Genomic DNA, 27,518 nt, shown 5'->3' with positions numbered 1-27,518 from the left:
CAGTGGCTGGGTGGGACTGTTTGCTGTGTATTGGAGCAAAAGTTTTCGATTATTGGACTGATTTTTTTTTTTTTGTTCTCTATGTATGTCTGATAAATGTATTTTCCTTTTTAATTGTTTTTTCTACTCTTGTAAAGTCTGTCTTTAAATGTAGCTGCACAATGTTCTGTAACTTATCCCAATATCGATTGTTTCCTGAGGACTTTACTCAAAGGTTTTAATTACAGGGTTGTTTTGGTTTTTTTTTTTTTTTAAACAGCTGCAAAGCTACTTTTTGGTTTTAACAAATGCAACATGGTACAAAATCTGGTGAATAGGAAATGCACCAGGCTGGTACCTGAGCACAGAGGGAAACTTTGGGAGAAGTCCTGACTCTGATAAATCCACAGGGAGCACACCACCCTCTGTCACAGCCCGGAGCTCTCAGAGCACTTATCAAGCTGAGAAAAACCCATTTATTTCTAAATAAATAGTCACTGAAGGTGCAGAGGCTTTGGGCAGCTGGACAGGAGATGTTGTTCCCTGCTGGGGAAGCTCTCAGTGCTCCAGCCCAGCCCTCAGAGCCTCGGCCTGCACAGCTTTTTTACTTTATCCCCCAATTTTCTGGACATGAACATTTCTGGGTGTGACAGAGACACTGCGGCCTCTCACGGCTACGCCCGCGCTAATTGTAGTTCTAATTAATTTATTTTATGGCTGCAAGGCCTGGCCTTTGCTGGGTGTCCACCCTCACAAGGGACAATCACGGTGTGAGCAGCCCCGGGGACCCGCTGCCCCCTCAGCATCGTTCTCCTTGTCACCCCCGTGTTTTCGGGGTGATTTATCGCCGACATGGGTCACTATCATCGCGACATCCCACTCAGAGCAGCGCTCGCATCCCACAGGGAATTCCTGTGGATTAAACTCCCTCCTGTACCGCAATGACAGCGCTGAGGGCGGGACGCGCCTCGTCAGCGCCCCCGCCAGCCCGCACCGCCCCGGGAGCGCCTGGTTTGGCCGGAAATCCTCCCAAAATGGGTGTCCCGGGGGATTTCCTCATAAAAATAAAGGATAAACCTAAGGGAAAGGGGCGGGACTAGCGCTGGGAACATCCCCTCCCCCCCGCGCTGAGTTGGTACGTTCCGCGCGCCCCCGGTCCCGGCACGATGGGCTCGCCCGCCCCGCCCCGCCCAGGCGTCAAGGCCACGCCCCCAGCCACCCGTTGCTAAGCAACAGTGACCGCTGCTAAGTGATTGTTGCTAGGCAATGCGTCATCGGAGTGCGCCGGAAATGGTTTGGCGTACCCGGAAGTGCGCGAGGAAGGAGAACCCGGAAGCGCCATGGGATGCGATGGCGGCACCATCCCCAAGCGGCACGAGCTGGTCAAGGGGCCCCGCAAAGTCGAGAAGGTCCGGGAGGGACATCCGTGAGGGCTGGAGGGGTGCGGGGAGGGGAAAGTCCGGCCCCGGGCCCCTGTGTTAGCGTCGCGCTGGTGGCCGCTCAGGGCGGTGGGGCCCTGTGTGCTGTGGAGGGGGTTGGACGTGAATTCAGCAAGGCCAAGGGCCGGGAGCTGCACTGAGGTGACACCAGCCCCGGGAGCGCTGCGGGGTGGGGAGGGAATGGAGAATTCCTGAGGGGGCTGGGAAGGGAATGGAGAATTCCTGAGGGGGCTGGGAAGGGAATGGAGAATTCCTGAAGGAGCTGGGAAGGGGCTCAGCCTGGAGCAAAGGAGGATCCCCAGGGATCTTTTCCCTCTCTGGAGTTCCCTGCCAGGAGGGGACAGGTCCCAGGGAACAGGGACAGGAGCAGAGGGAACGGCCTCAGGCTGGGCCAGGGCAGCTCAGGGTGGGCACAGCAGGAATTTCCCCATGGGAAGGGGGTCAGGGATTGGAACTGCCCAGGGAGGTGCTGGAGAACTGATGAGAAATTTTACCAAAATCTTTGGCTGAAGTTATTTCATGAATTAACTCGGAGTGCACAAAGCAGGTTTGGTAAGAAAGCTGGGGGTTTGAGGAATGCTTCAAGTATGAGCTGATTTTATGCTTAAATAATTCACAGATTTTTTAATTAATGAGTGTTTTTCTCCCTCCAGGTTGACAAGGTTGCTGAGTTGGTGGCCAGGTGGTTCTACTGTGCCCTGAGCCAGGAGAAGCTGCGTCGGCCCATCGTGGCCTGTGAGCTGGGCAGGTGGGAATGCTGCCATGGACTCCTCAGGAGTTATAAAAAAAATTATAAATTCTAAATATAACATTAAATAATGTTGTAAAAATTAATTAACATATATTAAAGTAATTTTATATGAAAATATAAAATCTATTAAAATTTAAGTATAAATTCTAAATGCAGAATTAAATAATATATAATTAATTTAAATATATTAAAATAATTCAATATAAAAATATTAAATAAATTCAAATTATTAGTATAAAATTATAGATACAAAACTAAATAATATAGGATTAAAATATATCAAGATCAACTTTTATGTAGTATATTAAATATTAATTATATGATGTATTATAACATTATAGTAGTATATTAAAATAGTTAAATAGAGAAATATATAATCAATGATATAATTTAGTTTAATTGATTAACAATTTAATTTAATTTATTAATGATCAATTAAACTTATAAATATAAAACTATAAATATGAAATAATTAATTTAAATCTGTTAAAATCAAATTTAGTGTAGTATATTAAATATTAGTTATATATTATAACATAATATTAATATATTGGAATTACTTAAATATAAAAATATAAAATCAATTAAAGTTATAAATATAAAATTATAAATACAAAACATTATGGCAAACCAATATAACCGCTGGGATTTTTCTGTTACAGGCTGTACAACAAAGATGCCATCATTGAATATTTGTTGGATAAATCCCCTGATAAAACCCCCATGGAATCTGCATCCCATATCAAGAGCATTAAGGTAAACAGCTTGTGTTTAATGTGACAAGTTGAAATAAAATGTTAAATTTGTGAGTCATGCTGTAAGTATAGGTTAAAGTGTTAAACAACAAAACACAATGGCAAAAATGTTAAGGATTGTTATCATGCCTCAAAAATCATGGGGAAAAAAGCTTAAAGTTTCACAGAAATCACAGAATGACCAGGTTGGAAGAGACTTTGCAGATCATTGAGTCCAGCCCAGCCCCAGCACCTCAGCCAGCCCCTGGCACCCAGTGCCACACCCAGGCTTTGTTAAACACACCCAGGGATGGGGACTCCACCACCTCCCCAGGCAGCCATTGCAGAGCTTCATCACCCTTGCTGTAAAAAACCTTTTCCCAATCTCCAACCTGAATTTCCCTTGGTGCAGCTCGAGGCTGTGTGCTCTGGTTGTGTCAGTGCTGCTGGAGAAAGAGCCCAGCCCCAGCTGAGCACAGGCCCCTTTCAGGAGCTGCAGAGAGTGATGGGGGCAGCCCTGAGTCTCCTTTTCTCCAGGCTGAGCACCCCCAGCTCCCTCAGGGGTTCTTTGTGTTCCCAGCCCCTCCATGTCCTTCCAAAGTGAGGGGCCAGAACTGGGCCCAGCATTCCAGCAGTGCCCAGCACAGGGCAGCAGTGACCTCCCTGCTCCTGACCCAGGTTTGTGTTTTTTCCTTTGCAGAACGTGACAGAGCTGCAGCTGGTGGATAACCCAGCCTGGTGTGGGGACAAGGAGAGCATCAAGGGGGACAAGTACGACGACCTGCAGGCTGCACGCTTCATCTGCCCCGTGGTGGGGCTGGAGATGAATGGCAGGCACAGGTCAGGGCTCTGCAAACTGCACACAGAGCAGGGAAACTGCCTGGGAAATGGAAATCAGGAGCTAACTCAGGGCTGGGGGGAAATATCTGTCTGGCTGTCAGTTTTCAAGCTTGAACATTCAGAGTTCAAGTGGCTTCTGGGTGTTCTTTCATGGTATATTTAAGAGGAAAGATAAAAGTTAACCTTTTCTTGAATAAATTAAGATGTGTAATGGAGGAGTAGGGGCAGTGTTGGCAAGGAAAAATTGCCTACAGGTTATTTGGGGGCTGAAGCACAGGAGATGGGGTGTGCCCTCCCTTGGAGTCACATCAAGCAGTTGGAGTCATGGATTGATTTGGCTTGGGATGGACCTTAAAGTTCTCCAGTGCTACCCCTGACACTGGCCCAGGTGGCTCCAAGCCCTGTCCAGCCTGGCCTTGGGCACTGCCAGGGATCCAGGGGCAGCCCCAGCTGCTCTGGGCAAGAATATTCCTGCCCAGTGTCCCATCCAGCCCTGCCCTCTGGCAGTTTGAAGCCATTCCCTGGGTCCTGTCCCTCCAGCCCTTGTCCAAACTCTCTCTCCATCTTTCCTGCAGCTCCTCCAGGCCCTGTGAGGCCACACTGAGCCCACCCCAAAGCTTCTCCATGTGAACAATCCCAGCTCTCCCAGCCTTTCCTCACATTCTGTCTCCCTGTGTTAGGATCGGACTGGAGATGGATTCTCTGTCCCAACCCTGCAGTAAATCTGTATTTTACTGCTCTGGGCCAGGGGATTTCCTCACAGCCTGGTTTGGGCAGAGCAGCAACTTCTTTATCACCTGAGGGATGAGAAGAGGAGGAGTTCACACCTTAATGGTTGCAAAGAATTTCTTCCTCCAGAGAGGGATTAGCCAGGAGATACTCAAGATAAAAAAACCAAAATATCTATTGTGGTTTAATGTAGCCAATATTTTTCATTCATGTTTTACACTATGCAAATTAATAATAAACTAATTGCCCATTTAACTATGCTGATAGTTTGATTAGGTGCAAGAACTTGTAAAGAAGGTGGGCTGTGACCTGCCAGCACTGCACAGATCTCTCTTAGTTCTCCAAAAATTATTGTGTGTTATCTTTTCTTGGAAGGTTTTGCTTCCTGAGAAACTGTGGCTGTGTGTTCTCTGAGCGTGCTCTCAAGGAAATTAAAGCAGAAGTTTGTCACAAGGTGAGTTTTTCCAGCTGTGGAAGCAGTTGGGCCATCTGTGTTTTTATACAAGTGCATTTGCTGCTCTAAAAAGGGAGTTTTTAATCTCAGTATGCAAATTGAAATGGAACTTGTGAAAGTTATGTTATATGATGGCCTCAAGTATTTCTTGATGGCCTTTTTAATTAAAAAAAATACTCTAAATAATTATAAAAGTGAGTATTTTTGTTCTCAGAGTTATATTGTGCAGTAAGTACTTTTCCCCCAATATTTGGTACTAATTTCAGTTTTTAAAAGGGTGATTGGTTTGGTTCTGGGAGTTTTGTTTGATGGGTAATTTTTTCTTCCTGAATGCACATGGCTTGTGTTGATCAGTACCTGTTCTATGGTTAAACTGGTTGTATGTTCAGGTAATGTTTTGTATTTTTGAAGAACATTGGGCATTGCTTTATTTTTGGGTGGGGCCAACTTTGTAGAATTCTCAGCAGTTCTATAAATTATTGTAGAAAATCCTGACCTAATTTCACATAGCTGATCTCATTGTACAGGTTTTTTTGTAGCTAAGGACAATGATGAGCAAATACCCTTTTTTCCTATCACTACTTTCATTATCAGCAAGATTGGGCAGTTATTTAATTTCTGTGAACACTCTGATATTGGATAAAATGTGGAGTATATTTATATTAAACAAGACCTGGGAGGGAAACACTTTTGTCTTGGTAAATTGTTGAATATTGTAAGGTTTAATCTCACATTGCTGCTTTCAGTGCTCATTTTGTTCTGTCCTAATGGCTTTGTTTCCTCTTGGCAGATATTCATTTATTTTTAATGAGGTTTTTTTGTTTGCATCTAAATTTTTGTTGATGGATGGGTGTAACCAGAGCATAAAATGCAGGAATGAGATGTTTTGTCCATTGTTTGGCCAGTCTGATAATTTTACAAAAACCAAATGAATACCACATATTTTCCCTAGCATTTTTTCAGTCAAGAGTATTTAGCATGCAGCTGGAAATTCTTCACAATATTCAGAAAGATTCTTCTAGAAATAATTGATATAATATTTAGTGTCTCATCCTCTCATGGCTGGGTTTTGATGCACAAAGACAATGGCAACCAGCTGAGAGAGCACACTGAGTAAGGTCTAAGAGAGATTTGGCAGATTTTTGGGTGTATTCTGATGCTGTTCTCCTTCAGAATCAAGGAGGGGAGTAGAACTCTTCTGAACACGTTGCTGTGCTTTGTGGTATCTCACAGTTTCTTCGTGTCCAAAGCACTCCTTAGCAGCATTAGAAATTGTGCTTTAATTTGAAAGCTGACCCTCTAAGAAGTTCCTATGGATGTAAAATATGCTACAAGTGGTGTGGGGACAGGACAGAGGTTCTGGGATTGCTGCTGGAAGTCCTTCTGGGGTCACTTTGAAAGTTACATTTAACTTTCAAAAATGTAATCCAAGATTACATTGAAAATGTACTTTCTTGGATCACTCCAAAGTTTATTTTGGATTTGTTTTCAGAGTCAAGTAAACACAGACTTGAACTAGTGCCCTAAGTATTCAGCTCTGTGCCATATCAAACACTTAACCCCAGGTTTAATTTAGATATGAAGCTTTCTGAAACAGAATTTATGCCCATGCCTGTCAGATCCAGAGCTGGGTGTGCAGCAGTGGTTCCTGGAACCAGGGTCACTTTGGAACTTTCTGCTCCTAGGGCACCAAATTAACAAATATTTACTGAGGTCTGATTGAGCAACTCTTAACATAATAACACAGAATTCATGAAAGCTTTTCACTTGTGTTTCAAGGTGATGTGGTCGTGGTAATCACAATAATGAGTTGAATAATATTTCTTATTACTTGAAAATTGTTTATTGATGATTTTCCTAAAATTTTGTTTCAAATCCAAAATCCTTTAAGCAAAGAATGTCATGCTGCAAAGATAATTCAAGTGATATCAAAATTGTATTTTCAGAGGCCTTTTTGTGCAGGTTTTTTGCCTGGTTCAATTTCTGCAAAAGGAGCCCATGATATACAGTGCCTGGCTATTGAACTTTTCATTTTAATTCAATTTGGAAGTGATGCACAACAATTTTTCTATGTGGTGGTGCCAGGGGTGAAAGCTGGAGACTGGATTTGCTGCAATGACAGCAATAAGGAACGCTCCTTTCCCATTTTAAAAGACATCATGGAGTGGATAAATGCTGGCAGTGCCCTACAGTGCACTGGAGAGGAATTAATGATGAATATTACTGGGATTAGTACATGCCAGACACCCATTAGCTTCAGTAATGGTTTGGAGAGAGACTCTCAACAAGCTCAGCATGAACATGTGCCTGGCTTCTATTTTCCTTTGCTTTTTTAGCTTTATTTCCCTCCATAAAAAAAACCATCTCCAGCAATATTTAGCCACAGGATCAGTCCTGGATTATCCATGAAACCCAGCACAGGCCTTTGGGTTGAGTTTGTAAATAAATAGGGACCAGATGGCCTTTCTTTAGGTTAAAGTTCATTTGCAAGAAATGATGTTTCCAATAAACTTGTGTGGGAAAATGAGGATAAAGTTCCAGCAACCTGGGAATAAGTTTGGAACAAGGAACTTTCATGTCCTGTTGTTGGGTTGGTTTTTTTTGGGAATAGGTTCAATCTGTAGCCAGTTTTCTTGTAAAAACTCAGGGATGTTTTGGGTGCATATTGAAGATTGCATTGAAATTGCTCCTTTTACAATTTATTTTTATTTATTTAATGAATTTTTATTAATAATTTGCAGTTTTTTAATCAAGTGAGTTGTCCAGGTGTTACTGCACTTGCTGCAGGCTCTTTGCTTTTCTCAGTCAGGGATGGAAGAATGTTTGAAAAATGGCTTTTTGCTCAGTTTTCCTGTAATCCCTAGCCTGAAATCTTCCCTGTCTCCTTGCCCTGAACTCCTGCAGAGACTCAGAACAGACACTTGGAGATAAACATCTGCTGCAGGATCCTTCTGTTATTAGGAGCAAAGCCTGAGAAGGGCAGCAGTGGTGTGCCATGCTACAAAATGAAATTAGGGACGTGGCTGGCCATGGGAAACAAAAACAACCCCTCACCCCCCAGTGGCACGGGCTGTGTCACAAGCTGGTTGTCACTTATGGACAAGCTCTGAAATTTTAGCATCAACTTCATTATTCAAAACATTTCACGAGACATTCAGTGACCATGACTTTAATTTGTTATTTCTCCATATTTTATCTTTGTTCAGTCACTGCTTCCATTTTATTATTTTCATGCTTTGGCTGTGAACATGAGGAATATTGATTTTCCAGCTACAGAAGTCACTTAATGGATGATGAACTTCCCCCTTTGATTTCGGGCATTCTTTGGGAATGAACCCATTGCTACCGGAATGAATAAACCCCGTTTATTTACGGATTGTGCTTTACCCTCGATGCACAGTGAAGCTGTGGCTGTAAATATCCACATTTTCTGCTCTTTCCTGCCCAGGAGGATCTGCTGTGAGGGGCTGAGCTCACACATCCAGCTGCATGTTGAAGGGGCTGTGCTCCTGCAGGCGCCAGTGCTGCTCGATGGGCACCTGAGCCTGGCGCAGCACCTTGAGCCGCAGCCGCCGCTCCAGGCACTCCAGGGCCAGGGGGTTCCTGCCAGCCTCAAACTTGTTGGCAAACAGATGAGGGGACTCAATAATCCACTGCAGATCCCCCAGGCCATAAATGCAGATGTCTCTGACGTAATGACCTGCAGAGAGAAATTGGAGAGGTGTGGCAGCAGCGGGAAGATGAACGAAAGCGTTTTTTAAAAAGAGTTTTTCACCTTTGGATTAGAAATGGAGCTGGAGGATAATGCCCCAATGTCCATAAAGACATTCAGAATGTTTATGTTTTACATAAATAGATGTTTGTTACCTCCAGCTGTCTCCCTGCCATGTTGTTCTGCTTAATAAAATCTTGTAGGTGGGCATCAGATGTTCTGAGCTCCTACTGGGATTCCCTGCTCAATCACACCCGGGCTCAGCTTGCACACTTGGGGATTTTAATTATTTCTGCATGCTTTCCATGTGGTCAGCACTATTCTGTCTTATTGTTGTTCAAATTGAAGGGATTCAAGCCAATGTTGATGAAAGTTCCTAACAAACATCCTTGTCAGGTAAAGCCCCTCCACTGAGAAGTGATCAGTGAAATTAGTGCAGTGGTAATTAGGGGTTGAAAGAAGGATTGTCAGTGGATAAATCCTGCAGTCATATCAAAATATATAAAATATGTAACTAATATATTAATATAACATATATATCAAATGGATATATCAATGGATAGTGCAATAATTTATAGGGTGCCTTGTTTTATTTAATACTTCCAAAATAAATTATATATGACCACTGAAGTACATTTAAGAGCTGCTTTAAATAATATGTAATCACCAATTTATGCTCACCAGTGAATGAAATTTAAGTTCATGATCAAAATTCACGTTACCTTTGCAGCCTTTGTGTGAGAGCCCTTCTTGATCTTTCCATTTAATGGCTCTTAGGTCTCCTTGCCAGCCTGCATTGGGTGTAGCCCCTGGAGCATCTTTCAAAACAAAAGGCTCTGATAAGCTTCTTTTCTACTTATTACAGGGAAAATTTTCACTGCTGGACACTTCTTAACTGCAGTCACATTAAGTATTTATTTGCAGATATTTATGTCATAAGAACAGGTAGCATTCTCAGTATAATCACTTTTTAAAATTTCTTTAGAGCAAAAGCTTTCGTGCAGCAAAAAACTTTTTAACCAGAATTTTTCTAACTCCTGGTCTGCACTGAAGTAGCCATTTCCTGCAATCAAGCTTTGCATCTCAGCCACCAGATACAACTTTTCAAAAGGGCAGCAGCAAAGCTGAAGAAATGACTTCATTTCTGCATTTCAGAGCTGTTCAGCTCCCAGCTCACAGCCTCTCCCTGCCCTGCTGTGTTTATTTGTGGCAGAAATGCCCAAGGCTTACCAGGTAAACGATTGAGGGTGACCCAGTAGTGCTCATCAGGGCTGTAGGTGTCCCTGGACCACTCCAGCAGAGCTTTAGCCCGGGCATCACTCAGTGTGAACTCCACAAAGGCCTTGCTGAGGATGTAATAGGCACTGCCAAAATAGATGGTGAGGTTATGTGGGGGCTGAGCTTTCCTGACCTTTGCTGGGTACACGTAGGGCACTCCAGAGTGCACAAACTCCCTGTAGCTGACCTCTGTCCTGTGCTTCACATGCAGGGGCTGCACTATCCCAGGCGTGATGTTTTTACCATTCCACTTAGTTTTTATATATTCTATGATTTCTTTATTTGTTTTCAGGGGGTAATCTTGACCACACAGATTAATAACATAATTCCACTGAACTTTGGAGTTAACAAGGTCTCTCATGCAATTAATGTCAGCTTGTAATCTTGAAAACCCTGCATAAACAACGTGTTCTCTTTTGGAGGAAATAAAAATATTTTCAAAGCAGTTAACGATGTTCTGTACAGCAGTTTTATAACCTCTGGGTGACTTTTCATCAATGTGGATGCAGTAAATATTCTGAGGCATATAAATAGCTCTTAGCAGCCTCACAAACATTTCCAGCTCCTTGTGAATTGTAATAATGTATGCCAAGGAGAAATTTCCTTCTTCCTCTGACAGTGGTCTGGTGATAAAATGCAGAGTCTTCAGGACTGTGGAGCAGCTGCAGGAAGTCTGAATGCAGCTGAGGGCTTTGGGCTGGTAGGACTTCTGACAGAAGTTTCCAATTTTAGAGGCTGCAGGTTTCCCCACAAAAAGAGCTGAGCAAAGTTCATCGGGGTAAAAACCACACTCTGCTCTTCTGACCCGGGATTTTTGGTCATCAGACTCGTCATAAAGTGGAACTGTTAGGTAAATGAAGGTGTAGATGCACATACAGCCAGCAACACACACTAAAAATCTTGATTTCTTTGCATGAAGTGGGTTCATCTTTTACTTCCAGCTCCTGTCTTCTTATCATAGTCCAATTAAACATTCAGATCATCTGAAAGGAAAAATGAGACAGAGGGAAAGAAGCTGTTTATTTTTTTAATAGATGCCACATCAGTGCTGCATTTATTCATATTGGGATTACTACCAGGAGGAACTGTGTGTGCCCACACTGAGTGCACTCAGCCCTGGGAATGCAGAGCCACGAGGCAGGAATTTTGTCCTTGCAGGACAAAATGATCTCAAAATGCTACAAAAGGACCCAAAATGGCTTTGAATTCTTCACTGCTTGACCAAGGGGGTCTCAGCCCCTCAGGTGGGAGATCCCTGTGCTCAGAGGTGAGCCCAGGGAAGAAGTGAGCTTTGAGAGCCCAGGAGCAGCTGCTGCTGAGATTTCCTCAAGGCCTGGGAAACTTGAAGTTCTGCCAGAGGATCAGAATTCAGTAAATTAAATCAACAGAAAATTTATTAAATAAACAGAAGGAAGAGGCTAAAACGTAATCCACGAAATACACTGGGTTTTATCCTTATAAAGTCAGCTCATGTTTCTGACTTGGAGATTTTTATTTTTTTTTTTCCTCTGACATCTTTGTATTTGAGCTTTGGAAAACTGAACAAGGGGACAACACTCATTTCTTCTTTTTGGTATTTGTGCATACCCTGAGATAAGGACACAATGCCAGCAATTGCATTCTGAGATAACCAATTTACAGCAGTATTAGCACAGGAATTTTTCCATTGTGGTTTTTTCCTTACCTTTGCCGTGTTGAACAGTCAGAAGAATGAGAGTGCAGCAGTCCTGAATCCCACAGCAGTTACATGAAGTCTTTATCCTTGAAGCACAAAATTCTAGAGAAAAACACCAAGGAGAAGGTCCATCAGCTCCTATTGAGCTCAATAGTTAATTTTTTTAAAGATTTTAAATTTATTTTAAAGGTAATTAATTTTCTCTTCTTTCATTCAATGATTTTTTTAAACAAAATTTGCATTGAAATATTTTACATTTTGCAGCTATCAAAATCATGAAGTATTTAGCGTCACACAGAAACATAGAAAAATAGATTTTTATAAAGGTAGTTTCATTAGAAGAATGTTGCTGTGGTTAGAAGGCTCGAGGTTTTCATTAGGAAGAAGTGCAAAATACTTTTTTTTTAATAAAAAAATCAGTATCTCCCTTAAAAGCTTGAAAATAAAGAGGGCATTGTAGTTAAAACAGCAACGAGACATGAAATTCAGAAAGCATCAAGAAAACAAATGGAAACGAGGGAAGGGATCCTCCATATTCCCACATTTTTAAGATCTTGTTAGGCTGTTGGGAAAGAATGTATTTATCTTTTGGTCCTCACTGGTATGCACTGGATTTCATGCTGGAATGGTGCCTCCTTCCCACTGACATTCCAGAAAGCAGAGCTGCCTCTTAGGTGCAGGGCTCCTCCATTTTCCTGGGATGCTCTTTAGGCAGCTCAAAGGAAAACAGGAGGCAGTCAGCTCCCAGGAGAGGATTTTTGCCTTGGAGCTCCTCAGGGATCCATTTACTGGGTAAACAACCTTGATGGGAGCCTTCCATCCATCCGAGCAAAAAGCTGCAGCAAATCAAGCCCGTGGATGCTGTGCAGAAAGCAGGAGAGCAGGGATGCCACTGCAAGGGGAAAGGCAGGATTTCTGCATTAAAAATGACATTAAATCCATTAATTTCATTTTCACAGAATCCTCTCTGTGCCAGAGCCCAGAGGGGTTTCTGTGAGGACCATGATGTACAGACCCAGGGGCTGGATTTGGGGAAACACTGATTTCTGTGGAGCCCTAATTACCCTAATTACACAATACTACTTAAGAAGAAAAAGGTGAAGAACAAGAACTAGCTTTTGCTCTAAATCTTCTATTTTGCCTTAGACATATATTACTATATTCTAAAACTTTAAAATTTAAGTTTTCTACTATGTGATATTACACACTTCTATTCAAACTACACACTTAGAATCTCAGCTCTATTATTTAATTTTGGGAGCTTTTTTTTTTTGCTTCAGGTTAAATGTAGTGTTCTCTTGGGGGTTAGTGTCTGGTAGTACAGAAAGTTTCAGATTCTTAGCAGCTAGGGTTCTAACAGAGCTGGACTTGGACAAACTCTTTATTCTGAGGGAATAATTGGCAGGAGAACATTGAGATTCCTCTGAATTAGTGAATGTCATGAGATCTCTGGGGTGTCACAGGGAAGGACATTCTGAATATAAGAATTACACTAACAACAGCAGGCAGCTGTAAAAATATTTAGGATTTTATACCTGATAAATATAAAACAACACCAAGATTGTGGGTTCATCACAGACCATTTACTTGGGGGTTGAATTCAGTGATCCTTGTCCCTTCCAACTTGGAATATTCTCTGAACCTGGCCAGAATGAGGGTGCTTGGCAGGTTTTTTTCCTTAAATACATTCTGGACAGGTTGCAAAGTGTAATTGCAGGGAGTCAAGCTGTAAGCTGCTTGTTTCATACACCTGAATTTTTATTACCCTTCAAGTAATAGCTTCTGGGGCTGTTTCAGGCTGTTAAGTGCTTACCATGGATTTTTTCCTACTGGACTGTGTGACATCTAAAAACTGTATTTTTATGGCAGCATAAAAGTACACAAACAGCCCATAATCAGGCAAGAGGCAGCAATTCCTCTCCAGTGTTAATATGTTCATGGGGAATTGCAAGAACATTTGACATCTTTCAGCCCTGGGAGGATATTATGGAATGAAAGCTTCTTGGTACCAGACTTAGAGCTGGAATTGCAGCTGTCAGTGCCACTGGATATGAAATTTGTTGTTTAGCAGGATACTCTCAGCCCTATCTGCTGGAAGGATTTTTATCCCAAATTTCCTGCTGCCCTTGAGGAGCAAGAGATCCCGTAGGGAATGACCACTGTCCATAATGACCCTGCACTGGGACTGTCTTGCCCTTGAGTCTTATTATGTAAGAGTGCCATGACAAGTATTTTCTGTTAGCAGAAGGTCTCTGAAACTCAGCATTTCTTACCTTATGCACAGGTTTTCTAAACCTGGAGCTGTATGAATTTTTAAAACTCCTGCGAGTAGCGTGTGACATTCTTGGAATAAAAGAAAAAAAAAATAGGGATTTTCAAGCACCTTTGTGGATGCTTTTAAGGACCTTGCTTAACAGAAAATTGCTGTAAGCCTAAGATACTCCATCTCAATTAACAAAGTAAAGTCTAGAGGAAAGGGGAATTATGATGATGCCTGGAAAAAGGCTGTGAAATGTCAGCTCAGCTCATGGAGACCCCATTAGCACACACGGTGCCTTTTGTGGTAACAACTCCTGCTTTTTGCCGTTTCTCCTGCCACTGCATTTAGGACTGCATCACTGCACCTCGAAACATTCTGGTTGCTCTGTGCTCTTTGCTTTTGCCTAATATTAAAGTTTAGATCAAGTTTTCTTCATATGACCTTGTAATTTAGTGAGAGAAATGACTTGGGAATGCTTCACCTTCTAATAAAATACTGAAAAAGCATTAAATACTTATTTCAACTTTTTTATAGCTGATTTTTTTTGTTTGAAAGGTATTTAGGCAGGCATTAATGTAGACATTTTATAAACAAGGGAAGACTACTTCAGTCCTTAAAAAAATGTTAAAATCAGTTATTTAAAATGCTTTTTCCATTGCTTTGTTTTTGTTTAAAAGGGGGTCAGAACATGGAGTCTGCTTCTGATTTTGAGGTGCATTGAGTATAAACATTTCTCCATCAAACCCAGTTATTTAAATCATTATTTAAAAACGCTGCGTAATTTGCATACACAGCGAATTTATGAAGTTTTAGTGTTTGTCTTTATTTTGCTATTTTTCTTCTTTTCCTGTTACCTTTTTTTTCCCCTTGTGTATTTGACCTCACAGTAATTTAAAACAAACACAATGAAAGCTACTTAAACCCTTAAGTTCTAGAGCTGTAAAAAAATAAGTTGCATAAATACCGTGATTTTTGTAATACAATCAGTACTAATGACCTCCATCCTTCTGGGCATCCATAAAGAAGGAAAGGAAATGCAAAGCTTAGCGCAGTGTTTTCTCAGTAAAATGACCACTTTACATAAGGAAAAAGCAAGAAGCAAGTGATGCAGCCTTACCTGGTCCAGGAGACGGCAGCATAATAATAACAGTAAAAATAATAAAGATGATTTTGGGGCTCATTGTCCTTCAGCAGGGCTGGCGGTGCCGTTAACCATTAACGGAGCGCTCCACATCCCGCAGTGCTGTCCGGGGAACGCTGCTGCCTTCCCGGCCAAACAGCCTGAACGGGGCTGGGAATATTGCCCGGGGCTGGGAATGTTACCCAGGAGAAGGGAATATTGCCCAGGAGAAGGGAATGTTACCCAGGAGCAGGAACAACGCTGTGTGTGTGCCCCCCAATCCCACCTGAGCCCCCCGAGCTGCGGCTGCTGCACTGGGAGCACTGGGAGCTGCCTCCTCCTCCTCCTCCTCCTCTTCCTCCTCCTCCTCCTCCTCCCCCTGCCCTTAACTGTTCGCCTGCCGAAACTTTCCGGTTCCAGCAGGCAATTGCTGCTGCCGGGCATTCTCAGTGGCTGGGAGCTGAAAAGAGAATAAATCTCCTTGAAAAGGATCTCTCTTGAAAAGAGAAAGATCTCCTGGAAGCACAGACCTCTCTTGGGAGCAGCAGCTTAGCGGAAGTTAGAAAGAATTAAGGTGTAAGTCAGCGAAAGAATTCAATGTGAGTGCTTCTTATAAATGTAACCCCCTCTGCAAAACGGGGATCAAGCCCCGAGTGGGCCGAAGAGATAAGAAAAAAAGGGTTTGAATGGAACTGCTGGCACTTCTGCAGAACAGGGTCTGGCCGTGGTGGGTAAGGAGATGAGGAGGAGGTTTAAGTGTGACTGCTGTGTCTGAATGCTGTGAGCAAAGGACCAGCCCCGCTGGGCCAGGAAAATACGAAGAGCTGATACAAAAGGCTAGAAAAACAGATTGGTAATGGATAGGAAACAGAAGGACATAATAGTTATAAATCACAGCTATAAACAGAGTGTAAGTGTTGTAGCAGTAAAGCGAGGTGTGTGTGATAAGTATGTGTAGTAGAGCCGTGTGCCATGTTTGGAACCCTGAGATAAAGAAACCACAAGTTCTGTAAGACCCCAGCCCTTCAAACTCTAATTTTTAGCTAAGCAAACAAACAGACGCCAGAATTGTAAAAGTATAAAGGTCTGTGTGAAATGAACCCCAGGCAGAAAGGCACCAGGAGTTGTTAACCCTACGTGTTCTCTGGTGCAGAAAGGTTTGCTTTACTTTACAGTACCTGCTGTGGAGCAGATTGCTTTGAGCCATCCTTCACACACACACTGTTTGCTGTTACAGCCTTTTAAAGGTTCTTTAATAAGTGGAAAGTTGAGCTTAAATGTGCTGGGACTGGGAGGAAACATTCTGATACAAATAGCATGTTGGTCAGAAATAAACAGAGAGAAAACCGCAAAGTAAGTTAAGGCACAGCTGCAGGTATTACAGGTACAGAATTATCACTGATTTTAAGAGAAACTCTGTAAATTGAGGCTTTTTCTTGAACTGGTTTTGAAATAGATGCTGCAGCTCCTGAGTGGAAGTTCACATTCTGTGAATCGCTAGGTGGGAAATTTCCACTGCTCCCGACTTGTCCTTTGCTCCCTGATCCATTGCATGTCTGGGTTGGGTGACAGTCTACAAAAAAACCATGTTCAGCAAATCTTACACTCCTGAACTTTTAATGGCTAAACCTCTGGAAAATTCTCTCTCTTAAAACAAGTTTTAGTTAAATGTGGCAAACAAGAATAATCTTTAATACATGAGCTTGTGTGGCTGGGAGATGAACAGTGAGATGATCAATCCTCTTCCTAAATGTCCCTGTTTGGAGAGGGACACTCGGGTTGTGGCCATCCATGTCCCATATCCTGGTGGGAATTTCCTGGTAATGGTCATGTTCAGAAGAACTGCAGGAATTCACTGTTAGAATGTGGGAAAGAGCCTTTAGGTTTCTCTGAGGACACCAGGCTGTAACATTGGTGTAAATATTTAGATATGAAAACATATCTGCCTGTTGTTTATTTGTATTACATTAAGACTGGAGTAGTCATGCACAGAACTACATTTTAGATGCTATAAAAAAAAATAAATGTGTCCATGTAGCAAGAAATAATGTACAACTCTTCTCTTAGGCAGCTGAAACTGTAAATTCTAGAATTCAGAAAATCATCTTAAATTAAGAGTTCATTACTACTTTAAAAATCCTGTCTTTTATATTTTAAGAAAGATAAAAACTATGTCATTTAGGAATGTCCTCTATTCAAGGTGCTAAGAGCTCAGCAGGTACCTTCATATATATTTAAAGGCCCAAGATAAACAAGGCACAGCAGAGGAGACCCTGTGATATCATAAAAGAAAGATCTGCCCCAAGACCTTAATTAATCTGCAGGAAGAAACATCTGAATTTGCAGAACTGAAACTTCTTTCTGCTTTTTATCTCATTAAGATGTTTGGAAGGGTATGGTCGCTGACATAATCCAATGTTGTCATGGCAAAATTTTTTTTTTTCAGGGAATGGAAAGAACACTGTCTTCATTTCCTTGTTTCTTGTAAATACTTCTCACTTTTGAACAATTCCGCCTGTGTTTTCCAGATGGGAACCTGAATTTGCTTGCTCTTTTAAAAATGCACCATTTAATGAAATTATTCTGCTGACAAAATATCTTTGAAAAATGCTGTATTAGGAAACCACCCTAGAAAAGAAATTGTGGGGCTTTTATAGAGGAATTTGTGGGGCTTCTTCAGAACCAAGTCAGCTGCCAGCTCCTGCCTCAGAAAGAAGACTGAAATTCTTGATTTTGACTTTCAATTTCTTCAATTCTTGATTTGACTTTCAATTTTGACAATCAATTTCTTGATTTTGAACTGAAATTCTTGATTTTTTTCTTCTCCCTCCCAAGTGTGAGATCACACCAGGCTGGGATTTCTCCTGGAGTAGAAATGGAGAAACATGAGCTACTCCCACATTTCCTGGGTGTGACTGATCCCCTTCCTGCCTGCTGTGCCTCTCTCTAAGCCCTGGTTCTCCTCTCAGGCTCAGGTTCATTTTTGAAGCTCAGCACTTGAGCAAAGTCCTGCCCATATGTCCTTTCATTTGTTTAATTCCTCCTGCAAATACAGGAGTAACCTTTCCAAACCTTCGTTGGGAAAAAGAAGAGTAATGGCAGAGGCAGGATTATAATTTAATCTTGCAGATTAATAGAAAGCTTCTGCATTTAACAAAATAACAAAAAAAAAAACCCAAAACCAACCAACCAACCAAACAAAAAACAAAAACCCAAAACAAACAAACAACCACTCCAAAAAAAACCCCAAGAAACAAAACAAATAGACAAAAAAAAAAGCAATTTGAGATCTTAGACAAGAAAACATCATGGTCAATGGGCTGGTACATCAAATTATTGCAAATGTGCACAGGAAAACATTTGTGCCTTCAACCATGAAACATGTGGAGGTACACAGAGCACATTACAGCCATTATCCAGATTAATTTATGAAAGTAGTTGGAAACTTGGGAGTGTTTGATAAATCAGATAAGGGTATGGTCTCTGTGATACAATCCAGTGAGGCAGCAAGGCAAGGGTAATGAATTATTCTGCTTTTATGACTCTTTTTTATTCCCACAGTAAAATAAAAATAAACAAAACAAAACAAACAAAAACCCCCACAAAAAACCCAAACAAAAACCCCCTTCATGTTTTCCTGTCTACCAATTGAAGAGAAAAATTTGCTGTCTGTTCCACATGTAGAGGAATAACACCTTTGCTCCCATCAGCTGCTGTTTCTTATGTCACTAAGGTGAAAGACAAATTCAAGAGCAGAATGGCATCCAGGTCTTAATCAATTACATTCATTACTAAAAATCAGAAAGTACTTTTGGGTTTTAGCTGTGGGGTTCAGTAAATTGAGTAGATGCTAATTTGGAATACTTTTAAGTCCATTTGTGCCAGTAAAACAAGGAAACCATGAAAAGAAAATACACAAATAAAAGAATTAGTTCAGAGTATTGTTTATAGAAGACAGAAAAAGAAATATGCAATTTTGTCCTTTCTTTTCTTTCATGAAGTGTGGTGTTCCCTTTCAAGAGGAAGATGTGATTGTCCTTAATGGTAATAAAGAGGATGTGGAAATTCTGAAGAAAAGGATGGAGGAAAGAAGAGTTAAAAGTAAATTAGAAAAGGTGAGATTTTTAAGCATTATTTATTATAAAATTGGGAAAATTCTTGTCTGCAAGATTTTAGATTTGCTGATCTTTTTAAAGATGGAGGAATTTACTCCCTGAGCTGTGCTGTATTTAAACACTGCTTTGAAAAGCAATGAGGTTTTTGTATGTATTTGGCCAATAACATCTTGAAGTTGTACATCCCAAACTTTCTCCTGAACAGCAGGAAGTGCCCTGTGCACTCAAAATGGGTAAAATGGAACAATATTTTGTGGTTTTCCTGAAATGAATTCATTCTAGTAATGAGCTACATCATCCCTGTATTTCTTGTGGCAGTTCCTGATGACAACATCAGTTTTTTGATCTTATAAAATAAAATGGTTTTTATTGGCCTCTGTCAGAAGCAGGATGCTGGGATCTGTGCATTCCTGGGCTGGTGCTGTAAGGGTGTGGAAGCTGATGATGTTTCGTGGTTCTCAGAGTCCTCAGCAATCACTGCTTCCCTTAATTCCCACCATGCTGTTGAGGCCTTTGCATTTTGATGTCAGCCCAGGTAAAATGCAGAGGAAATGAAATCCCTGCAGCTCTGCCCTGTGAGCTGGGAGCTGTTCTGTGCTGCTGAGCTGTCAAATGACACTTCTGCATTTGGGGATTTTGTCAGCACTGCTGTTTTCCCCTGAACTCCCTGGAGGATGCCAAAGCAAGCAAACCTTTAGTGCTGACTCAGTTCAGGGTGCTCTGACTTAGCTGGATCTCAGGAACAGAAATCATAACTCATAAATCTGATGCTTTCAGCCTCTGAGATTTGAGATGGAGGTTTCATCCCTTGATTTTGCCATGCAAATATTTCCCTGGTTTGTTTTCAAGCAAATGCTTGTTTACTTGCTGGGGAGCATATGATTCCTTCTCCTCACAGGGGCTTCATTCATCTGTGCCAGTGCAGCATCACTGGGCCTGGGCAATACATCAAAAAGATGCTTTTCCATAAAAATCCTGCTGGTCTGCTTCCTGTTTTTCATAGTCTCTGTACCTCATGTCTGATGACTTCTGGCATAAGAGTGACAATCTCATGGTGTCTGTTCAGAGGGTTTTTTCTTTTTTTTTTTCCCTCAGTACTTGGTAGTTAAAAGTTTGGGATAAAAACTAAATTTATAATTTGTTGCTAGACTGTTGCAGATCTCAGCAGATGAGTGAGTGGTTGGTTGTGTTGGTTTTCTTTAGAAACAGAGCCCTAACAAAGCACCTGTAGCTTTGGAGCAAGTAATTTTGAATAATCTGGAAGGTGATGCTGCCCACAATTTCTGCCCAGCAAAGTGCCTGAGTGTGCAGAGCAGATGTGGCTTTAGGGTGACAGCACAAAGGGACACAGTGCCCTGCTCCTGGGGCTCTGTGTGCCCTGGGGCAAGATGCAAATGGGATTTCTTTGGTTAGTGGAGAATTACAGGACAGGATTTGCAAATCTCCCAGCCTCAGGTGGTGACCTTGGTGCCCCAGCTGGTCCCTGCAGCTGGAGCCAGCTCTGCTGTCCCTGCACACCCGAGGCCTGGGAGCCCCAGTGCCCGTGGCAGCACACTTGGCAGCACAATGCCCACTGTCCTGGCACTGTTACCCAGATTTCCTTCCTTCCTTCCTTCCTTCCTTCCTTCCTTCCTTCCTTCCTTCCTTCCTTCCTTCCTTCCTTCCTTCCTTCCTTCCTTCCTTCCTTCCTTCCTTCCTTCCTTCCTTCCTTCCTTCCTTCCTTCCTTCCTTCCTTCCTTCCTTCCTTCCTTCCTTCCTTCCTTCCTTCCTTCCTTCCTTCCTTCCTTCCTCCCTTCCTCCCTTCCTCCCTTCCTCCCTTCCTCCCTTCCTCCCTTCCTCCCTTCCTCCCTTCCTCCCTTCCTCCCTTCCTCCCTTCCTCCCTCCCTCCCTCCCTCCCTCCCTCCCTCCCTCCCTCCCTCCCTTCCTCCCTCCCTCCCTTTCCTTTCCTTCCTTCCTTTCCTTCCTTCTTTCCTTTCTCACTTTCCTTTCTCAGTGGACCTGCTGTGTTTAGGGCAGGAAGCACAAACCCCCCATTTTCTTTATCCCCATGAGACAAAACATCAGGAAGATGCAGCTGGAACCAGGATAAAAAATGATTCAGTTCGCAGCTGTCACGGTGCCCATACTGAAATCTCTCCAGTCTATATTCTGCATGGTGAATTTATGCATCCATGGAATTACAAACATCTGGGAAATGACTTTGCTTTGTAAATCCACCCCTAGAAAAGCTGGGAATCCCCTGCACTGGGGTTTTCCAGGTGCCTGAAGGGCAGAATGGACAGGAGCTGGTTTGTGGAAGGTTGGATGGGATGAGCTGCCATGGACCTGCCTCCAGCAGAGCCCTGATCCTCTGTCCCCCCTCCTGGGTCAGCTTTGCAGCCACATTTCCTGTGGCATTTTTGCCTCTGCTTCACAGCAGGGGTTCTCCTGAGCTTTAGAACAGAATTCAATATATTTATTTTCTTTTGAGTTTGTGCAGCTGTCTTACCACATGTTCACAATTCAGAATGTATCCAGTGAGAATAATGCTAATGACTGTTATAATGCTTCTTTCTTTTTATATAATCAAAGCCAGTAATGGGATTCTTCTTGTTTTTTTTTCTGTTTCTTAATCTGTACAAACATAAATTAATTTGGAAAATCTGTTGCACAGATGCTTTTTAAAAATTTAGATTAACTGTTTCCATCTTTTCTTCCCAAACAATCCGGCAGCAGAGGGTTCAGTTATTGGCAGGTATCAAGGAGGGATTTTTTTTTATGGACTAAACAAAATTGAGTGGATACAAGATTCCAGATTCTTCTGACATTTTTATTGAAAAACATCTTTTTTTATTACAATTAATTGTGTCTTATTAATGTTGTGCAATTTATTGTGCTGCTGGGTGGGTTCTGATGATCATTTAATGAGAATAACACACCCCCCTTTCAAAGTATGCAACCCAAAATACTAAATCCAGACAAATCCAATTTTGTCCTGCATAATTTTCTTCAATGTAACTGCAACGTTCTCAAGATTTTTACTTTTTCTATGTAGAAATAATACAAAAAATGTGGAAGGAGGAGTTCTACTGGGTAAGAAACAAAAATGTTCTGAATTCAATTTTGTGTCTATCAAATACAAGCTGGGAGTTTTATCTCCTTTCAGTCTGTTACAGATTTCTGCTTGTGTTGTTTCAGAAATCGAAGAAAGGCAAGACTGCAGCAGCAGCCTCTCAACAAGAGCCCTCTGCAGGTAATATTCTCCAAATTCTGTCTCACCTTCTGAGTCTTGAAGCTGTCAGGATTTCATTTTTCTGGTTTTTAATTTTTTTTTTTTATTTTTATTTTTTTTAGATTCTCCAGGTCCTTCAAAAGCTAAGAGTGGAAAGGATTGTGTCAATTCCAGCTCTGGGGAAAACAGGCAGATAATCTTCACCAAAAGTTCAGGTTGGTGGTTAATCCTGATGTGAAAATGGGGCCAGATTTGCTTGTTTGTCACTCTAGTATTGCTTGAAGTTGGGAACCTGACTTCATGAGATTACAGATTCTTATTTACACACTCATGGATTTGTTGTGTCTGTTTTCCTGGCTGTGAGGTAGTGGAGGAGAATTTGCAGTTTCCTGATGTCCAGTTGATCAAAAACTATGTTATGGCATTTTATTTGGATGAATTTTGTTAAAAACTCCTGATTATTTAACTCTTAATCCTCTGTTTTACCTGATAATTTGCTGTGAGACCTTGGGAACACTGGAATAGAACTTCAGGATGAACTGATGAAATTCCATCAGCAATGCCTGACCTGCCCTCTACTGTCTGCTTTTATACAGGAGAGACTTTTAAAAATATTTCATCCCAGATGATGAGAATTGCTCCTGGATGTTGAGCAACCTCGTAATTCTATTAATATTAATGATTTTTTTATTTTCTGAGGGTGTAAATAAAAAAAAAAGTGCTTTTTGAAACTGTTCTGCTGGGATTGCACACCCAATTCTGTGAGGATTTGGGGTGGCACACACAAGTTTGGGGTTGCACACTCAATTCTGTGAGGATTTGGGGTGGCACACACAATTCTTTGAGGATTTGGGGTTGCACACCAATTCTGTGAGGATTTAGGGCTGCACACACAGTTTTGTGAGGATTTAGGGCTGCACACACAGTTTTGTGAGGATTTAGGGTTGCACACCCAGTTCCTGGCAGCCCCTGTGCCTCAGTTTGACTCAGGATGTTGAATTTCTGCATTCATTTCTCTGCACCAGAGTCCTGGCTTTTTTCAAACACCATCCTCCAACTTGGGAGATGAAATAGTAAAAAAAAAAAAATAAAAAAAGGATTTTTATGTAGCAGGAGATAAAATAGACTGAGAAAAATGGTCTCAGGAGCAGAGGATGGGCATTTCCCCCCTGCAGACATCAAATGATGCAGAGCATTGTTGTTGGTCATAGCTTTGCAAAGAATGAAGGGAGCAGAGGGATTCCCTGGGGAAAGGTGTGGCACAAGTTCAGTTTTTGGCATTTGGGAGCTGATTTCCAAACAATGCTGCAGGCTGCTGGGGGCTTTCATGTTGCTAAACACCAGAGCTCATCAGCCATTTTTCACTTGGAGGAATAAATGTTGTCAGTTCTGAATTGCAGTGCAAGAAATTTGCAGAATTCCTCTCTCAAGATTTCTAAATCTATTTTGAGTGTGAACTCTAAAAGCTGTTGCATCCAAGTTATGGGAGATATTTACGAGAGAGCTGAAAAATGCATATATTTAAATTTTCAAACATTGTTTTTCATCTTTATTTAACCACCTTTGTCCATTGTAAGCTGTCACGCTTCGTTGTGTTTCTTTTTGCCCTCAGAGAATGGAAACCCATCAGTCCCAGGAAAAGTCAACAAAGCTCCTTGCAGCAGCACCAAGAGATCCATTGCAGACAGCGAGGACAAGTCTGAGGCTTACAAATCTATTTTTACAACTCACAGCTCAGCAAAACGTTCCAAGGAGGAGTGTTCCAACTGGGTTACTCACACAGCTTACTATTTCTGAAACAATGAGGAGCAGCCCTGGCTCCTTCCTCCCCATGGCTCCCTCTGCCCAGCTCTGCTCCTGGCTGCAGTTCCTCTTTGGAAGTTGGTTATAAACCTGGTCATAGCTGGAGAACCTGTGTCAGCTGCAGCTTCTGGTGAATAAGAAGCAGACCAGCAGAATCCATGTTTGTAGCAGCAGATTTCATTCTGAAATGTTGGAATTTTTGCACAAAAATTCTCCTTTTCTCCTCCCAGTTGGATGTTATCCTCAGTCACAGTGTCCTCAGGAGGAGAGGAGAAGTTCCTGCTCTTCTCCTCTGTTGATTTGTGCCACAAAATAATTGTGTAATTACAGCTTTCAGTGTATTACTACAGAATTCAAACCCTCTCTAACTTTATGACAGCAAAAATAGAAATGATGCTTTTTTGGTTTGTCAAGCCAACTGGGCCCTCAGTAGAACTCTGTATTTCTAAAAGCTTCTGCAGATTTTTTCAAATAATTTACCTTTCGACACAGTAGATGAGAGCACAGTCATGAAAATGTTTGTGCAGCATCCTTGTCCATGTTGTTGTAGCCTGTTCCTAACAGCAGAATATTCCCTTGTTAGTGTCTGAATCCCATAATCCCCACATGGAATGACCAGAGGCAAGGCTGGAACTTTTTCACTTTCCTCTCTCCCTCTTTTAAAATTGAAATCTGCTTCTCTAATCTTGGCACAAACGAACCAGATTAGAAATGCAGAAAGTAGGAGGCTTTAAAAACCACTGCATGATGTTACCTTGTTACCTTTGCATGTGAAAATGATTAATTATCTTTGTAATATCATTTTAAAAGTGTCCCCATTTATAATTGGCAGTAGTTACCTGGAGATTCAGATGCTGTGTTGATATTTGCATAGGTGGTCTCCATGATTCAAACAGCTTGAATGAAACAGGGATTTTATTATTATTTTGATAGCTATAATTAAAAATTGGTTTGCTGTAGAATTTATATGGTGGTAAGAAGTTTTTGTTTCCCAGAGATGTGAGCACATCAAACAGTTTGAGGTTTGCTGGAGCTTCCAGGAAGAATCAGGCACATTTTGTATGCATGGCTGGGGATCAGCTTTGTTCTCCTTGTTCTGTATTCTTTTCATGATGATCCTTTATTATTTGTTGCTTACAGATAATGAAATTTCTGCACTAAAGGTGTCCCATGGTAGGGTTTTTATTTGTAGTTTAATTCTGTTTGACAACACATGTTAAAATCCTATTGCTGTTTTATAGGACTGCACTTTTCCTCTACTTCCAGCAGTTATAAACCCTAAAGGGAATTATTTAATGCTTTTTGATTTAGTTAATACTTTGCTAAAAATACACAGAGAAACATAATATTCAGTTTACTTCTCTTTGTTGTGATAAATCATGCAGTCCAAGCTGTTGGTCCCAGGTTTTCCTGCCCACTGGGCCATAACAGTGACTCCTTTTTGCTTCTGATCTGCTCATCTATTGAAACAAATTCCTGCCTGATTCCTCCTGCACCCCTGGGTCCATCAGCTCGTGCTCTGCCTCTCTGCCAGGGCTGTGTCCAATATTCCACCATCCCCACCTTACACCATTTATGGTTTCTGGAGGTGTTTGCACTGGGGGCTTTTCCTGCCCTTTACAGAGCTCCAGCTGGGAAGGAATGTGATAAATTGTTGGCATGTGGAATATGAGATCTGGTTGGAATATGGAATATTTCTGGCCTGTTCTTGCCACAGCTGGTGGCAGACAGGAGCCCAGAGTGCCACTGGTGCTGTTGGCAGCCTGGGATGGGCAGCGGGCGCTGGAACGTTGACTTGGCAATTTTTAATGGATTCAAGGGAATAGTTTGCTGCAGGATGTTTGCTTTGTTGTGGTTTGCTCTTTGTTGGAGAGGGCAATTTAATTTTCTTTTAATGTAGGTGGATTTGAATGCTGGTGAAAGTTGAAAACTGCAGAAGCCTTAGAATGTGGAATCTGTGTTTTTTGAGATGCCACATGAGGCTCTGGCAGCGCTGCATCCGTGGGGCAGTTCTGGGGAATTCATGGGACAGTTTTGTTTCCATGCTCTTCAAGCCTTGGCCTCTCTTCTGAAAAAAGCTCAAAAAAAAAATCCAATTAGTGCCAGTTGTATAACTGGGGGCTGATTTTTGGTGTGGAATTTGGGGATTGGATTGAAATGCAGCAAATTCCTTCTCACTCTGGTGGTGAAAGCTGGCCCAGGTGTGCACAAGGGGAAAGCTCTGTGTCCTGAATCAGCATCCTGGAGCTGCCTGGCTGGCATGGGACAGGCTCAGTCCTTTCCACATTGCTGCCTCTGAATCCCAAAACCTGAGGGAGTTCCCACACCCAGCCCATCCTCAGTGGTCAGAGCTGCAGCTTCATTTGTCCTCCAGCTGCCACACCATGAGATCATCACATGCCACTCAAATTGGCCAAAAAAGCTGAAAATTCCCTTCAAAACATGATGCCTGTTAGATTAAAATATTTCTTACTAACATCCTATTCTTAGCTGAACTGAACAAACAGAGTTGTCTGTGAGTGTCCTGCCTTGCTGTGAGCCCAGACCCCAGTGCAGTTGGGAGATTCTGCTTCAGATTCAGACCCTGCCAAATAGTTTCTTGCTTGCATTTAAAAATAAAAAGGCTGTTTAGACATTACAATCCACAGAGGGTCTGAAATCAGCATGTCCTAAGCTGAATACAAATCACAGACAAAAAGGGTTTTGTTGGGAGGGTCACAAATGGAACTGATTACTGCTAGACAGTGTGGATTTCCTTCTGGAGGATGGAGCTGATAGAATTCCTTCCTGACAGCTAGAAATTATAATTAAGTTGGGTTTGTTCTGTGCTTCAAACTTAACCAAGCTTCAAAATGAGTAAGAGGGATGGAATCCAAATCCATCTGCAGCTCTGCCTATAAAGCAGGGTTTTCATCTGAATATCCATCCAAGAGCCCAGATCCTGGGGAGGTGCTGCTGCCAACGTCAGAGCTGTGGCTTTGTCAAGCACTGAACTTCTTGTGGATCCAAGTATCTCTCACAGGTCAGTGACAGAATTCAATTTACAGACTGACCACAGATCTCATCTGGGAAAGAACCGGTTTCATTACGGCTTTGAGTAAAATGAAATTCTCTTTGGAAAATGTTTCCCTGCCAGCTCTTTGTGACACATCCAGCAGAGCCCAGCCTTTGTGTGGGATCTCTGAGAGGTTTTCTCAAAAGTCAGGGGCTCACTGCTGGAGAAACCCCTTCCCCTGGCAGAAGTGTTCAGCTCTGACTGCGCTGCTGCTTTTTCCACCCAGTTTTTCCCTTGTTTCCTCTCGTTTGCCTCTTTCTTTCTGCTGCCTTCGGAAATGTCCTCAGTGATGGAGGAGGGCAGGGAACAGGGAATGATGAGGGTGATGATGCTCTGGTTTTTCAGCCCCTTTTGCTCTTATGG

The 27,518-nt window shown here is 42.0% G+C and overlaps 2 protein-coding genes across 2 annotated transcripts; one reads left to right on the top strand and one right to left on the bottom strand.

Annotated features, from left to right (window-relative positions):
- Window positions 1-1,281: 1,281 nt before the first annotated feature.
- RTF2 (replication termination factor 2) lies at window positions 1,282-25,066 on the top strand. The gene is made up of 9 exons (XM_066561619.1): window positions 1,282-1,388; window positions 2,072-2,166; window positions 2,832-2,925; window positions 3,604-3,743; window positions 4,848-4,926; window positions 18,973-19,086; window positions 22,264-22,318; window positions 22,420-22,512; window positions 23,910-25,066. Exons 1-9 carry the CDS (start codon window positions 1,320-1,322, stop codon window positions 24,092-24,094), a joined length of 924 nt encoding a protein of 307 aa, XP_066417716.1. The 5' UTR covers window positions 1,282-1,319; the 3' UTR covers window positions 24,095-25,066.
- Window positions 8,080-15,272, bottom strand: LOC136564059 (beta-1,3-galactosyl-O-glycosyl-glycoprotein beta-1,6-N-acetylglucosaminyltransferase 7-like). The gene is made up of 6 exons (XM_066561809.1): window positions 14,969-15,272; window positions 12,191-12,483; window positions 11,601-11,693; window positions 9,869-10,899; window positions 9,361-9,456; window positions 8,080-8,626 (listed from the first exon to the last, which is right to left on the bottom strand). Exons 4-6 carry the CDS (start codon window positions 10,842-10,844, stop codon window positions 8,400-8,402), a joined length of 1,299 nt encoding a protein of 432 aa, XP_066417906.1. The 5' UTR covers window positions 10,845-10,899; window positions 11,601-11,693; window positions 12,191-12,483; window positions 14,969-15,272; the 3' UTR covers window positions 8,080-8,399.
- Window positions 25,067-27,518: the final 2,452 nt, after the last annotated feature.

The sequence above is a fragment of the Molothrus aeneus genome, chromosome 17 (genome assembly GCF_037042795.1).
Source record: "Molothrus aeneus isolate 106 chromosome 17, BPBGC_Maene_1.0, whole genome shotgun sequence".
Taxonomy (NCBI): Eukaryota; Metazoa; Chordata; class Aves; order Passeriformes; family Icteridae; genus Molothrus; species Molothrus aeneus.
This window is presented reverse-complemented; position numbering and strand designations above follow the sequence as displayed.

Excerpts from the sequence above, each read along its gene's own strand:
- RTF2 (XM_066561619.1), top strand. The coding sequence starts at position 1,320 with ATGGGATGCGATGGCGGCACCATCCCCAAGCGGCACGAGCTGGTCAAG. Across the intron at positions 3,744-4,847 it reads GAGATGAATGGCAGGCACAG|GTTTTGCTTCCTGAGAAACT; the intron begins GTCAGGGCTCTG and ends TTTTCTTGGAAG. Across the intron at positions 19,087-22,263 it reads TTAAAAGTAAATTAGAAAAG|AAATCGAAGAAAGGCAAGAC; the intron begins GTGAGATTTTTA and ends GTGTTGTTTCAG.
- LOC136564059 (XM_066561809.1), bottom strand. The coding sequence starts at position 10,844 with ATGAACCCACTTCATGCAAAGAAATCAAGATTTTTAGTGTGTGTTGCT. Across the intron at positions 9,457-9,868 it reads CACCCTCAATCGTTTACCTG|ATGCTCCAGGGGCTACACCC; the intron begins GTAAGCCTTGGG and ends TTGTTTTGAAAG. Across the intron at positions 8,627-9,360 it reads CTCACACAAAGGCTGCAAAG|GTCATTACGTCAGAGACATC; the intron begins GTAACGTGAATT and ends TTCTCTCTGCAG.